General features: G+C 50.8%; 1 protein-coding gene and 1 long non-coding RNA gene across 2 annotated transcripts in view; both read right to left on the minus strand.

Annotated features, from left to right (window-relative positions):
• Positions 1-762: 762 nt before the first annotated feature.
• On the minus strand, positions 763-2,022 carry LOC122381276. The gene is made up of 2 exons (XR_006256508.1): positions 1,940-2,022; positions 763-1,600 (listed from the first exon to the last, which is right to left on the minus strand). It is a non-coding gene; the product is annotated as an uncharacterized LOC122381276 (long non-coding RNA).
• A 3,076-nt stretch (positions 2,023-5,098) lies between these two features.
• LOC122381293 (protein trachealess-like) overlaps positions 5,099-12,848 on the minus strand; it is a 45,040-nt gene continuing 37,290 nt past the window's right edge. Inside the window, exons 4-13 of the mRNA XM_043365294.1 lie at positions 12,451-12,530; positions 10,219-10,308; positions 9,130-9,283; positions 8,775-8,896; positions 8,265-8,458; positions 7,972-8,078; positions 7,498-7,645; positions 7,034-7,152; positions 6,676-6,815; positions 5,099-6,430 (exon numbers count right to left, since the gene is read on the minus strand). Coding sequence (XP_043221229.1) covers positions 5,831-6,430; positions 6,676-6,815; positions 7,034-7,152; positions 7,498-7,645; positions 7,972-8,078; positions 8,265-8,458; positions 8,775-8,896; positions 9,130-9,283; positions 10,219-10,308; positions 12,451-12,530 — 1,754 coding nt within the window. The 3' untranslated portion in view covers positions 5,099-5,830. The remainder of the gene's footprint in view (positions 6,431-6,675; positions 6,816-7,033; positions 7,153-7,497; positions 7,646-7,971; positions 8,079-8,264; positions 8,459-8,774; positions 8,897-9,129; positions 9,284-10,218; positions 10,309-12,450; positions 12,531-12,848) is intronic.

The following is a 12,848-nucleotide window of genomic DNA, read 5'->3' on the forward strand; positions in this document are numbered from 1 at the left end:
GACAATTAATCGAAGGTAGTCGTAAGTTCGTAATCGTTTTACAATCGCAGACGCACAAGCTCGCATATTCGCTCGAATAATCACATACAACCGCCGTACATATTTTTCAACACTCCTAAACTAAGTGTGCCTATAATAGCTCACTCAGACCCACTGGAATTTGCCCTATACACGCAGTGCCCTGTTCATATCCGGCACCTCCCACCCGGGTAAGATATTGATGCTGTTCTGTCTGTCTACCCTGGAAATATAAAACCCCTCCTTCACCTTTCGTTTACCCCAGTTCGTCTCATAGTCCAAAATTTTAACTTCATCCCACATGATAGAGTGCCCTGTTTCTAATACATGCCTCGATATCCCTGAATGGTCTCGGTTCCCGTTTGCTATAGCTCGCTTGTGTTCTGACTCCCTGTAACATGTATTAGAAACAGGGCACTTATAACACTATGATCTAATTCTGAAAATAAGCTGAGCCAGTACCTAAGGGAGATAATTTACAATAGCGCTAGCGTTGGCGCAATAACTTTTGGCGTTGGTTTTCTCCAGCTGTGTTTTGATCGATGGACATCAGACAACACGGTAGCCCGGCCCTTCGCCCTCCGCCCTGTGCTGCTTTACAGTTGGCATTCCTGTTTGCTGGCTTATGGAGTTGTCTTTTGTCCCACCACCGCCCTGAGACCCCTGCAGGGTCCGCCGCGTGACAGACGATGTGCTGCTTTTCAGCGAGGTTCTACCGTGCCTCTTCCCCTCCAAATAAAGACATAAAATTTCCATTACTTTTATTCAGCAGAAAATATCGAAATACTCCAAGCAGTGCCTTGATCGATTAATTTCATAACACGCTTTTTAGTGATTTTTTAGTGATTCATAATGTCAAAACTTAAATGTTCATAATTAGACTTGTCATCGTTCTGTGTCAAATCCTCACTGACTATCAGGCAGGACTAAGGGTGGGTCGACATGGGGTCAAGAGGTCGAGCTGGGATTACTGGTCAACATATTATTATATGTCGTTTGACATCACAGATCAATGTCGTTCTGGGCGCAACCTGTGGTCGGATTCAGGAGCGTTCATACTTAGACCCTGCCGCTCACCATTTGAGGCACTTAAGCACTCCCTTAACCAGGCCGCACCCGCGGCATCCCTTAGGGCAGTGGGGACGCTGTGGACGCGGTCGGACAACCGGTCTAAGGCACCTAGGCACTCGGGTGCAGCCGAGTTTGCCGCAGACGCGGCGAAGACGACACACCTCGCCCCGACGGCAGCGGGGACGGCACCTCAGCTGCGGAGAGCGACGCTGACGGCGAGGGCGGCCGCTGGAGTTACGACGACGACGGTTACCGCTGGAGTTACGACGGCGGCGACGGTTGCCGCTAGTGTTACGACGGCGGCGACTGGGGCCGCTGGAGCTGCGACGACGGCGACGGGTGTCCGGACGCGGACGGGGCCGGGGTCTGATGGACGTCGGGGACCAGCAGCGGCGCAGACAGCCAAGCTGGCAGCAGCTGGCTCCGTTCCTGCAGTCCAAGTTGCGCCGGCAGAGGCTTTTGACACTAGCTGGCTGGCAACTTTTGGTCAGCGGGCATCGAGGCCGCGACACTGAAACGGAAAGGGTGATTTCAAGTCACCAGCATAGTATTAAAAGGTAGACATGTCTAAAAGTATGTATCCAATGGAAAAAAGTACCCGGGAGATAACAGTTCGGGGCCTAATAATAATACTAATAATAAGTATTAGGCATCGCTCTGAGACTCATGTTGCGAAGTTGCCGCACGTGAGAATAAATTACCGCATTCCTATACAATTTTTTGGACTTTTATTTAATTCAGAACTGTACCTGGAGTTCGTCAAATCAGTCAGCCTCTGTCAGTTTTACCGATGCGTTCTACGCACTTCCAAAAAGGAACTGTGATCTCTAATAGGGTCTCCAGTACGTACCAAAGGTGGCCCCTGCCAGGGCCACCAGCGCGGCAAGCAGCGTCAGAGCCGCCAGCGGCCTCATGTTGGCGGAGCTGAGAGCGGCTGTGACCGACAGCGGGCGCGGCCGGGTTATATCCCGGGCTCAGACCGACCTGTCAGCTGTCACAGGTCAGCCGTCACGGGTCAGCCGTCACAGGTCAGCTGATACACGTCACCGCCCCACCTCAGCTGTTAGATCTAAGGTCAGCTGACAAACAGTAGGTAGGCCGAATTTCCTCGTCAATCAGAAATGTTTCTTGGACGGCTGGTAAACAGCACGGTTAAGACGTTTGACCTGTCAATCATCATAAGTGAGCAGAGCGGAGTAAGGTGTGTTAGCCAGAGCAGGGAATATTGTACCTACGAGTACCTATGATATCTTTGACCATTCAGTGCAAAAAAAAAAAAAATATGTCGCTTCTTTACTGATATTCTCTTCTTATTGGGTCAATGGTTAGAGTGTGAATTTGATTTGAAGTAACATTGCCGAAGGTAGCTTTTTGTGAATTGCTATTAAAATTGACCCTCTTGGACGCAGCTCTAATAAGTTTAGCTGTTGGAAAATAATGAAAAATACCTAACCACTAGGTATAATAAATCAAGTTGAATCTTCTTCTCAATCAAGTCAATCAAGTCTTCTCACTCAGTCTGATTGACTCATGAAAGTCATACCCAACTCTTTCTGTTCCACTGGCCTCTATCACTCCTGCCGTCCCCTTTCAGGCCTACCCTACCGACCATCCCTCAGTCTCACAGGTCATCCCTCGGTCCAGTTGTCCCTGCCGGCCCTCCCCGCCTTACCGTCCGCTGCCCCCGGTCCTCCCTTTATCGCACCGTCCACCGCTGCCCCCGGCGCTGCATCGCCGTCACCTGTCTGAATCTCTCCCCATCTGCCGGGAACAATCAGGCGCCAATTTATCCATTATTATTGTGGTGTGCCGTTTTATTTGCCGGCCTCATTTGAAATAGATGTCCGGCGATAGGGCGAGAGTCCGAGAGGCAGTGGGGCGGAAAACTGGTCACTTACCGGCGGCCGACGCACCTGCCCCCCCCCCCCTCCCCCCGCGGCCCAGCGGCGCAGCTGTACCGGCACGTGGCAGACGTGGCGCCCCGCGTCGGGCGCGCCGTCAGCGGCACGTGCCGCGACACAGAAGTATGTAGATTAGGCGGCACCCGCCCGCAATGACGGCGGCTAATCTGTTGTCCCTTCATATAGCTTAGGGAGCGTGTTTGATGCCGCTGACCGTCATGTCATGGATTAATATGGCACCCATGATTGATGTGACAACAATTCTGGACTTCGGAAATACCAGCATGTCCTTCAAACGAATATGAGGCACAGTGGCGGATCCAGGGGGGGGGGGGGCAAAATGGGCATTTGCCCCCCCCCCCCCAAACGGCATGATTTTAACATTACGCCTATGGACGATGCATGGAAAGAATCGATAAATTTCTATGGTTTGCCCCCCCCCCCCTCCCCAAAACTCTGAGCTGGATCCGCCTCTGATGAGGCATTCAACATACAGCGTGGAACACTTGCTCTTCTCCTTTCTCCTGCATTATTGACTTGATTTTTAATTGTTACGGGAAATTGAATTATATCGTCTTCCATAGTCGACAAACGAATAGCAATGCTCGTATCTACGCATACCCAATTGGCTAAAACTATCCCCGCGTTCGATGTCTCTCGGACGATGAAGATTCTACGCCGTCCGGCCAATCACGTTCCATAACCGCAGCCGAGCCCCCTCTGGCCTTGAGCGGGATCGGCCGAACGACGTAGAATCTTCGTCGTCCGAGAGACATCGATCGCGGGATATAGTTCACTTTCTTTTATTCATATTCTTACATAGTAAGCAATTCACTGCCATTCAGAGTCGGTTGTTAAATTTATCTCAGATCGCAAAGTGCATGCATGGTCCCAATACAAGCAAATGCATCCCAGCGGTCCATAGAACAATACTTACCTATTTTAGAGAGCGTAAGACAAACGTGAAGCCAGTCTTCCATAAAATACCGGATCTAGTGCAAGACAACAAACATATTTTTCAAATACTACATGCAGTGGCGGATCCAGGGGGGGGGGGGGCAAAATGGGCATTTGCCCCCCCCCCCCAACGGCATAATTTTAACATTACGCCTATGGACATGGACGAGGCATGGAAAGAATCGATAAATTCTTATGGTTTGCCCCCCCCCCAAAAAAAAATATGAGCTGGATCCGCCTCTGACTACATGAGTAGCAACTCTAAGATCGTAGAGCTGGCTCACTGGCTTACAAACGTTGTCAGTGTCTGTGTGACGTCGGTGGCTCGTCTTCTATTTATTAGTGGGTGAGGTAAGGCGCCTCGCTCAGTGGGGGCCGTATGTAATAAAGGAGCGCCGGCGCCAGGTGGCCATGGTGCGTGCTGGAGAAACAGGGGAGGACAGGAGAGCGGGGAGAGGTTCGACCGGTGGATGGGGCTCTCCGACAGCAGTAAATACAGGGTTGAAGTTCGAAAATGAGACAGGTGTGGGGGCTAGTCGGGCAGCGTACTATTTATTTGTGCGGTTGATGTGTTATGTTTGAACGGGTCGGAAGTTTCTTTATGTCTTGTCATCGTTTTGAATGGACTATTATTGCCGTCATTTCAAGCGCTAATAAAGTTTTATATGCAGAAAGTTTTGATGTGCTTCGTTAATCTTAAAAGTCACGTATAAACGTCACCTGGAAGTTGGGTTTAGTTACCGATCAACAAGGCTTGAAGTGTTGCGCCGCCTGCCTTCTCTGTCAGTACGGTCAGTAGCTCTAGCTAAAGCTGCCTCTTTTCCGTTGGGAGCCTAGAGGGCGGCGATCTTTCCGTATAAAATTGTCTAAATATGAAGAAATACACACGCTGGGAGACGTGCAATGGGATGGGCACAAAACCCGGATATTTGGTTTCGATTGATGGCCGCTGGATTTAGCAACGTAATGTTTGTGTGTCCTGTCTTTTTTATGATAGGTACGCCTACCTATGCGTTACACAGTTCATTACTGCCTGTATATCGGTTCTTGACCTGAATAAACAAGAATTCCAGAGGTCAGGTATTTATAAACAAAAAATAGCGGTGTGGTTTCCTTTCGTGTCTGTTGTCATCGCTCATTGTCAATATTAACTGCTATCACTGTCCTTTGTATTATAAATACCGAGGCATGGCTACACATCAAAGTACAACACAATATAAAAATGTATAAAAGTCATCCAAAACCTTGCAGGTAGCGAACTACGTCGCACACTATACTAAGCAATACATTCTTATTTAGAGAAGACACTGAAATCCAAAAAGAAACGCACCTTCAATGTGTACTTACAATCACAGATCGTCAAAAACGGTAAAACTACCTCTGCGTTGAACGAGCAGGACGAATTCATATGGCACCGTTTATGCTCCTAGTCGATAGTGCCAGTCAAGCATCCTCGCGAATTATCACCTGCCACTTATATTACAAGTAATCTATACCCAGTAGTTCCGAAAGAAGTCACCAGGGTAAACTGGTCCTGCAACTTGCCTGTGCTACAACACACCAGAGTAGTTTCGCTTTAACTCATCAGCACCCAGCCCAATCCGAAGCAAGGCACGCAACATGAAATTCAAAGTCCTCCATATAAATGGCACATTGATATGATTTTCAACAATCAGCCAACGTCTTTCTAAGGCACCTCAATTTAACACTGGCACTTGTGACGTAATACAAGCTCAGTCGCCACCACAATTGGTCCCATTTCGTACGTATCGTACGCGCACCCAGCGTATATCGGATGAAAGCACAGACTACGATAAAGTACGTATGCGCGCACCTGTGGACCTCAGCCCACCTGTGAAAACGTCCGGTGTCGGCTCCGACATCTAAGGCACGAACCAGAACGACCGAATCGCCTCTAGCGGTGGCCGCTCAGCTGAATGTGAGCTGTGGAGCCCGTGGAGCACGTCCCCAAAGGCCGGTCCCAGCCTCGGCAGGGACCTGCCGAACGGTTGACCGTATGGTGACGGCTCCTGACTCGGCGGGGAGCGATCCGGCCCCGGGTCCAGAGGAGACCTGTGACCCGAGCCGCGCGGACCCAGTCCGGACCCCGGGTCCAGCGGGGACCCACAGACCGGCGGCGGCTCCTGAGGGGACACGGAGGCAGGTGGTGTGAAGCCGGCTGGACCGGGCAGCGCCGCGCCCTCGGCCCCGGCTGGTGGCGGCAGCTCAGTCTGAGTGCCGGACCTAATGACGGAGCGGCGGGCGGCGCCGGCCGGCGGGCCGTGCCACTGCTCCGGACGACAGTCGGTGGAGGGACCGCTCTCCTGCCGCCGCCGCCGTCGCCAATCGACGCAGCAGGTGGCGCCCGGCGCACAGCCGCCGCCTGGCGACGAGGCGACGGAGCTGTAGTGGCGCTTCTGACCGCGTGGCGACTCTGGGGGCTCGTGGTGCTCCGCTTGGCTTGTATCGCATGTCAGAACCATCTGTGGAAAGGAGACCAAGAGGTCATATTGACGTCTAAACACCATTCAGAGAAGTGGTGAGTCCAGCAATAGCCTACCAGACGCTGCAAATACACGTACTTTTGCTCGACTTTCATCGAAAGATATCAGATGTCTTCGGTGTCCCTACGCCAGACATAAATTAGGAATGAAGAAACTTCAGATAAAATCGAAATACAATCCAAAAAGGACGGCCCTAGCCTCCAGTGAGCAGACGAGCGACAAACCTCCATCTCCCGTTTGACGGCGGTGTGGGGATACCCGAGGGCACATCTGCCCTCGTCTTCAGCATCGGCCAGTCCCTTCCCTCTGTGGCCACGGTTAATGCCACCTCCATCGGCGAGCAATGTCTCCCCTGCACTCTCCGCTGAAACACAGACACATCTGAGACGTTGGAACAACACTGACGCATACGTTATAATTTGCCTACTGAGTAAACACAAAAATGTAAGACGAAACAGCGTGAATAACGGCGACAGGAACTAAATGTGGCCAGGGCAAATTCAAATTTTTTAATCAAATGGTCAAAAAATCGGTGCATCCGCTATTTCACTATCCATGTAAAAAGGAGTGAAGTTGCCTTACCGGTGTCATGCCGCCAGTTCTCGGGGAGGCTCTGCTCGCTGGGGTCGCTGTCGGTCTTCAGGTCCAGGTGGTTTCCGAGGAGGGAGCTCTCCATGACGGTACCGGCGTGCTCCGGGTGCCTGGACAATAATAAATGGGGGGTTAGAGCTAGGGTCACAGAGGAGTCAGGTGACGACTGAGGATGGAGTGGTGGAACAGAGGCTTACGGAAAACAGTGGGTTGGAGGAACTGAGGATAAGAGTAACAGGTGGTTAAGGGAGAGGCAAGAGGAACAGGTCACGAAAACAGAGATATCGGAGAGATGACGGTTAGGGGAGCAGATGGTTATTTTGGACAAATAAGTGCACTTTTTGATCGAGTAGCTTACTGCAAATACTGTATGCTCACGCGGGAAGCATGTCACTGCGAACGAAACACGCACCATATCATATCATGACACATATCCGCCTGCGGTGTTTACTCACGAGAGGACGTGGTTGACGCAGATCACGCTGGGGGGCTGATCGGCGCGGCCATGGCCGACCACAGTGGCGCAGGTGTGGAGCCACGTGTAGCCGCCGGTGGGACTCAGTAGCCGGTAGTAGCCGGTCAGTACTTGACCTTTGGTGAGCACTGCCAACATACAGACATAGACATAGACATATAGGCATACCGACACACATACACACAGCCAGTCAACACTTTCCCTTTGTTTTGGTCAGCACTGCACAGCCGCACACTCAGTGGGTGGCCAGTATGTTTATGGGAACAATCGCGTACATTGGCCTGAAAGCACGTTGTTCAATTAGCATGCACTTTCCCCTATATTCAGCCAGTGGTCCTTGCAAACCCACTAGCTGTAAGATAAACAAAAATATATACATACAATAACCCTTTCTCGAGTATCCCTCTAGGTATTACGTTCAGTAGTCTCGTAACTGGAATATTATGTTACTCACGGTCTTGGTGTGCCTGTCTCAGCTGGGCGACGTCTGCTCCATGGCACAGCGAGTACAGACTCCGTCCCACTAGACTCTCCGAGGTAAAGTCCACGCACGGAGGCACCCTGTAAATCACACGCAAACGAAGGGTTTCAAAAGCCAAGGTCAAAAGGCGATTTAATTTCAATCTTTTGCTCCAATTGTTCTCCTTTTTGATAAAATAGTTTCTCGGCAAGAGCAAAGTAGGCCTTGTAACCTGACGTTTGACCTGGGTTCGTGACCTGACCTCTGACCTGAACTCGCGGACTGACCTGGGCTCGCAGTGGACGATCCGCAGGTCGAATGTGAGCCGTGTGACGAACGAGTGGCCGTCCAGCCGCAGCTCGTGGACACCGGGCGGCGGCAGCGCCACGGCCAGGCCCACCAGGCCCAGTAGCCGGGTGGTGCTGCCGACTGAATCTGCAGGGTCGACGGCCGGCCGCAGGCGGCACTGCAGCTGCATTGCCTGCGGGGCGGCAGGGCAACAGGTCAGTCGGCAGGTCAACCAGCCTGGTGGCGGATCGGCGGGTCGACAGGACGAATGGCTACGGTAGGTCGGCACCCAAACCGACAGGTCAGGAAAGGGTCATGGGGATTTCAGTCATCGTATCATTATTACGATGAAACAGATCCCGCATACATCACTGAAATTGAATGACAGTGAGAACCCTACAGATCAAAGTTTCACAGCCTCCACTCTCCCAAAACTGCTTTTAAAATATAAAAGCGCATTTCACACAGCGGCTCGTCTGAAGCGTCGTGTTATGAACGATGTGACTAACCCTGTAGCCGGGCGTTTTGAAGTGGCAGCCCCGTTTGGTCAGTGTGGACTTCAGCCGGACACAGAGGGCTCGCTCCAGACCTTCGTATCCTCCAGTTGTCTCCGCTGTCATGGCTCCGTTCACTGGAAACAGAGAGAGCCGGTAGTTTCGATGCTAAGGCAGTGACCACCAGTCAGTTGCTTCCAGGCGATCACATATCTCTGAAAAAATGACTTGGGGTTGCCACCCCAGTGAGGTTCATATCAAAACTGCCTGCCTTACTCTCGTGGTCCTGCGTTTCTGTTGCGATTTCAGTCCTCACTTTCGACGACTTGGGGCTGTGTCTCTCCAGCGATAGTCCTCTCTCCCTACTCACCATCCGGGTTATGCGTGCCCACCGGTCCGGCGTTCTGCTCGCCGGGCGAGGCCAGGGGCCGGCCGTGACTGAGCGCCAGGCCGGCCAGCTCGGCGAACTCGCCGTGGTCCTCCGCGTGCAGGTAGTCGAAGATGCTGCTGCCGCACATCTCCACCTGGGGCGGGTGGGTGCGGAGACTGTCAGCGAGCGGCGGAGAAGTCAGCGGCCTTGCGGCCCTAAGGCTGAGCTGTGCTCTGACTTCCGGCTTAAGAGTATGCCTGGGTTTTATGAAGCACCAGCCCATGCAATCTTGTCGCTATTTAATTGACATTTCAGCTTTCTAGTAACTCTTTGAGGAAGGAGCAGTTACGCCTTCTTCATTTACTAAAGAAATGCTTACACAACTCTCACAACCAGTTTTGAGCCTGAGCAAAGTGAGCAGCTCCTCTGGCTGGGAGCTGCTCACAAGGTGTGGTCCTGGCGGGGAGCGGCGACAGATCAGCCGAGCGGCCATCACCTACATCAGCATCCCCCGGCTTAAACACAGACCGCGCATATCATTACGGTCCGGGAACCGCTGGGGAGATGCAGACTCTACTGGACAGAGGACGCCAGCCTAGCAGTTCCCGCAAGCTGTACGGCGTGTCTTTACTCAGGTATACCGTGCGGCGTATGCTTTGTGCAACATGTCAGTCAATGCCACCTTGACAATGCTCGATGTCATGTTTATGATATCACATTGATGTATTCCCGACAATTCCCATGACGAAGCGGTACCATGCCGCTAAAGGGAATGTGGTAGGCAGAGCCCAGTTGCCAGAAGCAGCCCGTCATCACGGAACGTCTTAATCAATCGATGTTTTTCATATTCATACCATAAAAAAGTTTAGTTCACCCCTCCCCGGTATGCCTTAGTGCAACCGGGATGCAAAATTCAAAAAAAAAGTTTAGTTCACAGTTTGAATGGTTCATAGTCATTGCTTCCCCAGCCACGAAGCCAGGGATAGCGTCAGTCCGTAGCCGAGAGGTAGTCAAAACCAGCGCGCAAGAACGTTGACCTAAGAGAAGCTCCGTGACCTGACATTGAGAAGCCCAAGTAAACAAACTGACCTGTGAAAGCCCAAGGTATATGGACACCGTTTCCGAAACGTACAGAAATCTTCCATCCGGTCCAAGTGAAAATGCAAAGCCGTCCAAACTCTGAAACACAAGAACAACACAAACATCTCGTTAGACATGGGTAAATGAACTTAATACATCATGTGACAAAGTTTGAAGTGTAGGGAATAGATCAGGCTTTGATTTGAGCATCACAATATTGACGTCATTAAGTAATTAGTGAACATAATTAAAATTCAAAAAATAAATTCTGAATTTCTGAAAAATGGGTACCCTTCGATTTTGCTGATTTTTTCATATTTTATTCTCCCATACATTAGCTACATCACATAAAAAAATCAGAATGGGCCGACGTCTACGTGACTGTCTTTTGGACTTCGTAATGTCTGGCACTCGCGCGTTTCGTTTTAACAACGAAGGAGAGGCGCTACCCGGAGATGGTTCTTTCTATCTTAATCAAACCAAAGCAAACCTGACCTGACCTGACCTGACCTAATCTAACACGCATAAATATGTATAGCCCTCACGGCAGTTGCCGGCTGGTCAAATGCTACTTAGATACGAACTCTAGCCCTCACGAGTCACGATAGTTGCCGGCCGGCCAGATGCTACTTAAAAAACGAATGCGTGTTAAGTGCTGCAACCAATAAACTTTCTTCAAATATAGCCTAGGTATTTATTTGAAGCTATACCAAGCAATAAGCTCATATCTTATGAGATTTCGGAAATATCACACGAAAACGTGAAGGGGGAAACTTAAAGGTAGTGTGCCACCTTTGAATGATTTCCCATTTTATTTTTCCTAGGATACGAAGCTCCTGTTTTTACCTAATATCGCAAAAAAAATCAAAAATGTGCCTAAAATAGTGCTTTTTTCGCCTAAAAGTTTATCGGTTTTTCGATATGTATAACAACTGTAGTGGGCTGACCTGCAAACAGGCGTCGGCAACAATCACGAATGCGGCGCACATGTGACAATAAGCAAAGGTCATTATAGAGTTACGACGTACGGGAATGAGTTATCAGCTGTCTAATCGTAGACAACACAATGTCGAATTTAAATTCTAAGCCTGTATTGGTATTGTTTCTTTAATTTGGCTGTCGAACATTAATTTATGGTTGGAAATATTATTTTATGTAAAATAATTGATATGAAACAGCCGTCTCTAAAGTTATGACCCCATCTCACCACATGAAAGTGGCAGAAATGACAATGATCAGCTGACACATTTTTCTTGGCCGAAGTCAGAGCGCGCGGCCCGACGCACCACCACCGCGCCCAAAGCCAGGGCCCCGGTAACGTGAGGTAGCCGAGTCGGGGCAGCATGCGCTGACCCAAGCCGGGGCCGCGGCTTTGGGCGCGGTCTACCGCATCCCCGCGGACAGCCCCGGGCTATCACATGACACCGGGAGGACGCGCGGCCCCGGCTTGGGTCAGCGCACGCTGCCCCGACTCGGCTACCTCACGTTACCGGGGCCCTGGCTTTGGGCGCGGTCTACCGCACCACCTAACAGGCGTGTTCGAAACCGCAGGAGATGATGATGAACGGGTTTATCGAAACTTGATTGGATGAGCCTATCGGTAATAGCGATTTCAGTGTGTGCATTTATTGTTCATAGTGGTGTGAAATGTGGTTGGGGTACGACCGACAACCCGTCGGGGCGAATTTCGCACTGGGGTACTCAAAATTTGAAGAATTTAAGACGTTTCCATGAATTTTGAAGGTATGGATAAGTTCTAAAAATCCGGTTCTCCTTATCTGGGCCATTAACTCCATACGGTCCAGGAAAGCTGGCACACTACCTTTAAGGTATATCCCAGCGGCTCGTCGGTTAATGTCAGCTGCTAGAGACAATTTTTTAATTGTATCCTTTCAGCCGTTCCCACATCATGGCATGAAGAGCTCCTCTGGATCTCCTCATGTCGCACGTGGCAACTGGCACGTGCCGTAATAGGCACTCGTTGGTTTTATCAATATCACGATACAGGGCAGGGGGATGCTTACAAATACTTACAATACTTGACCCTTACAAAGGAGACTGCTCAATGTTCATCAAACAGGCCTTGTGTCGATACAGGTCGATCAAAGCCATTACGGCGACTGGATGTGTCGTAAAGTTCAATTTTCCAGCCTCCAGGTTATATTAGGACCAGCACTGATTTCGGCGGACCCTAATGTCTATGTGATATGTGTACCCGCGTGGTGCCCATAGGACACCTACCTGCAGTATGTGCGTCCCCTGGTGGTGGTCATAGGCGTCCGCTATTGACGTCGGGACGCCACGAAGACGAATGTGGGGACCTGCAGAGGATAAAAGTCAGTTGCCGATGTTGAGACCGAAACACAAGCGGTATGTAAATGAAAAGGTTGGGGTGATATGGCCCAACAGCGCAGGTAAAACACGAGTTCACAAGTTTCAATCGGCTACGGCTGGGCCTTTTGCAGCCACACGAGCATGGCATTGTTTCGAGGAAATCCTCAGTGAACATAAATGTCACCCTCGGGCCTCACTGATTAATCAATGGTATATCACTGATCTCAGCCCCCGAACTGGCCCCCTATCAGCCTCGCCCGGACTGACCTCTCGGCTTCTCCCGCCGGACTGACCCCTAACGACCC

This window comes from Amphibalanus amphitrite, unplaced genomic scaffold (genome assembly GCF_019059575.1).
Source record: "Amphibalanus amphitrite isolate SeventyFive unplaced genomic scaffold, NRLGWU_Aamphi_draft 000117F_arrow, whole genome shotgun sequence".
NCBI classification, from domain to species: Eukaryota; Metazoa; Arthropoda; class Thecostraca; order Balanomorpha; family Balanidae; genus Amphibalanus; species Amphibalanus amphitrite.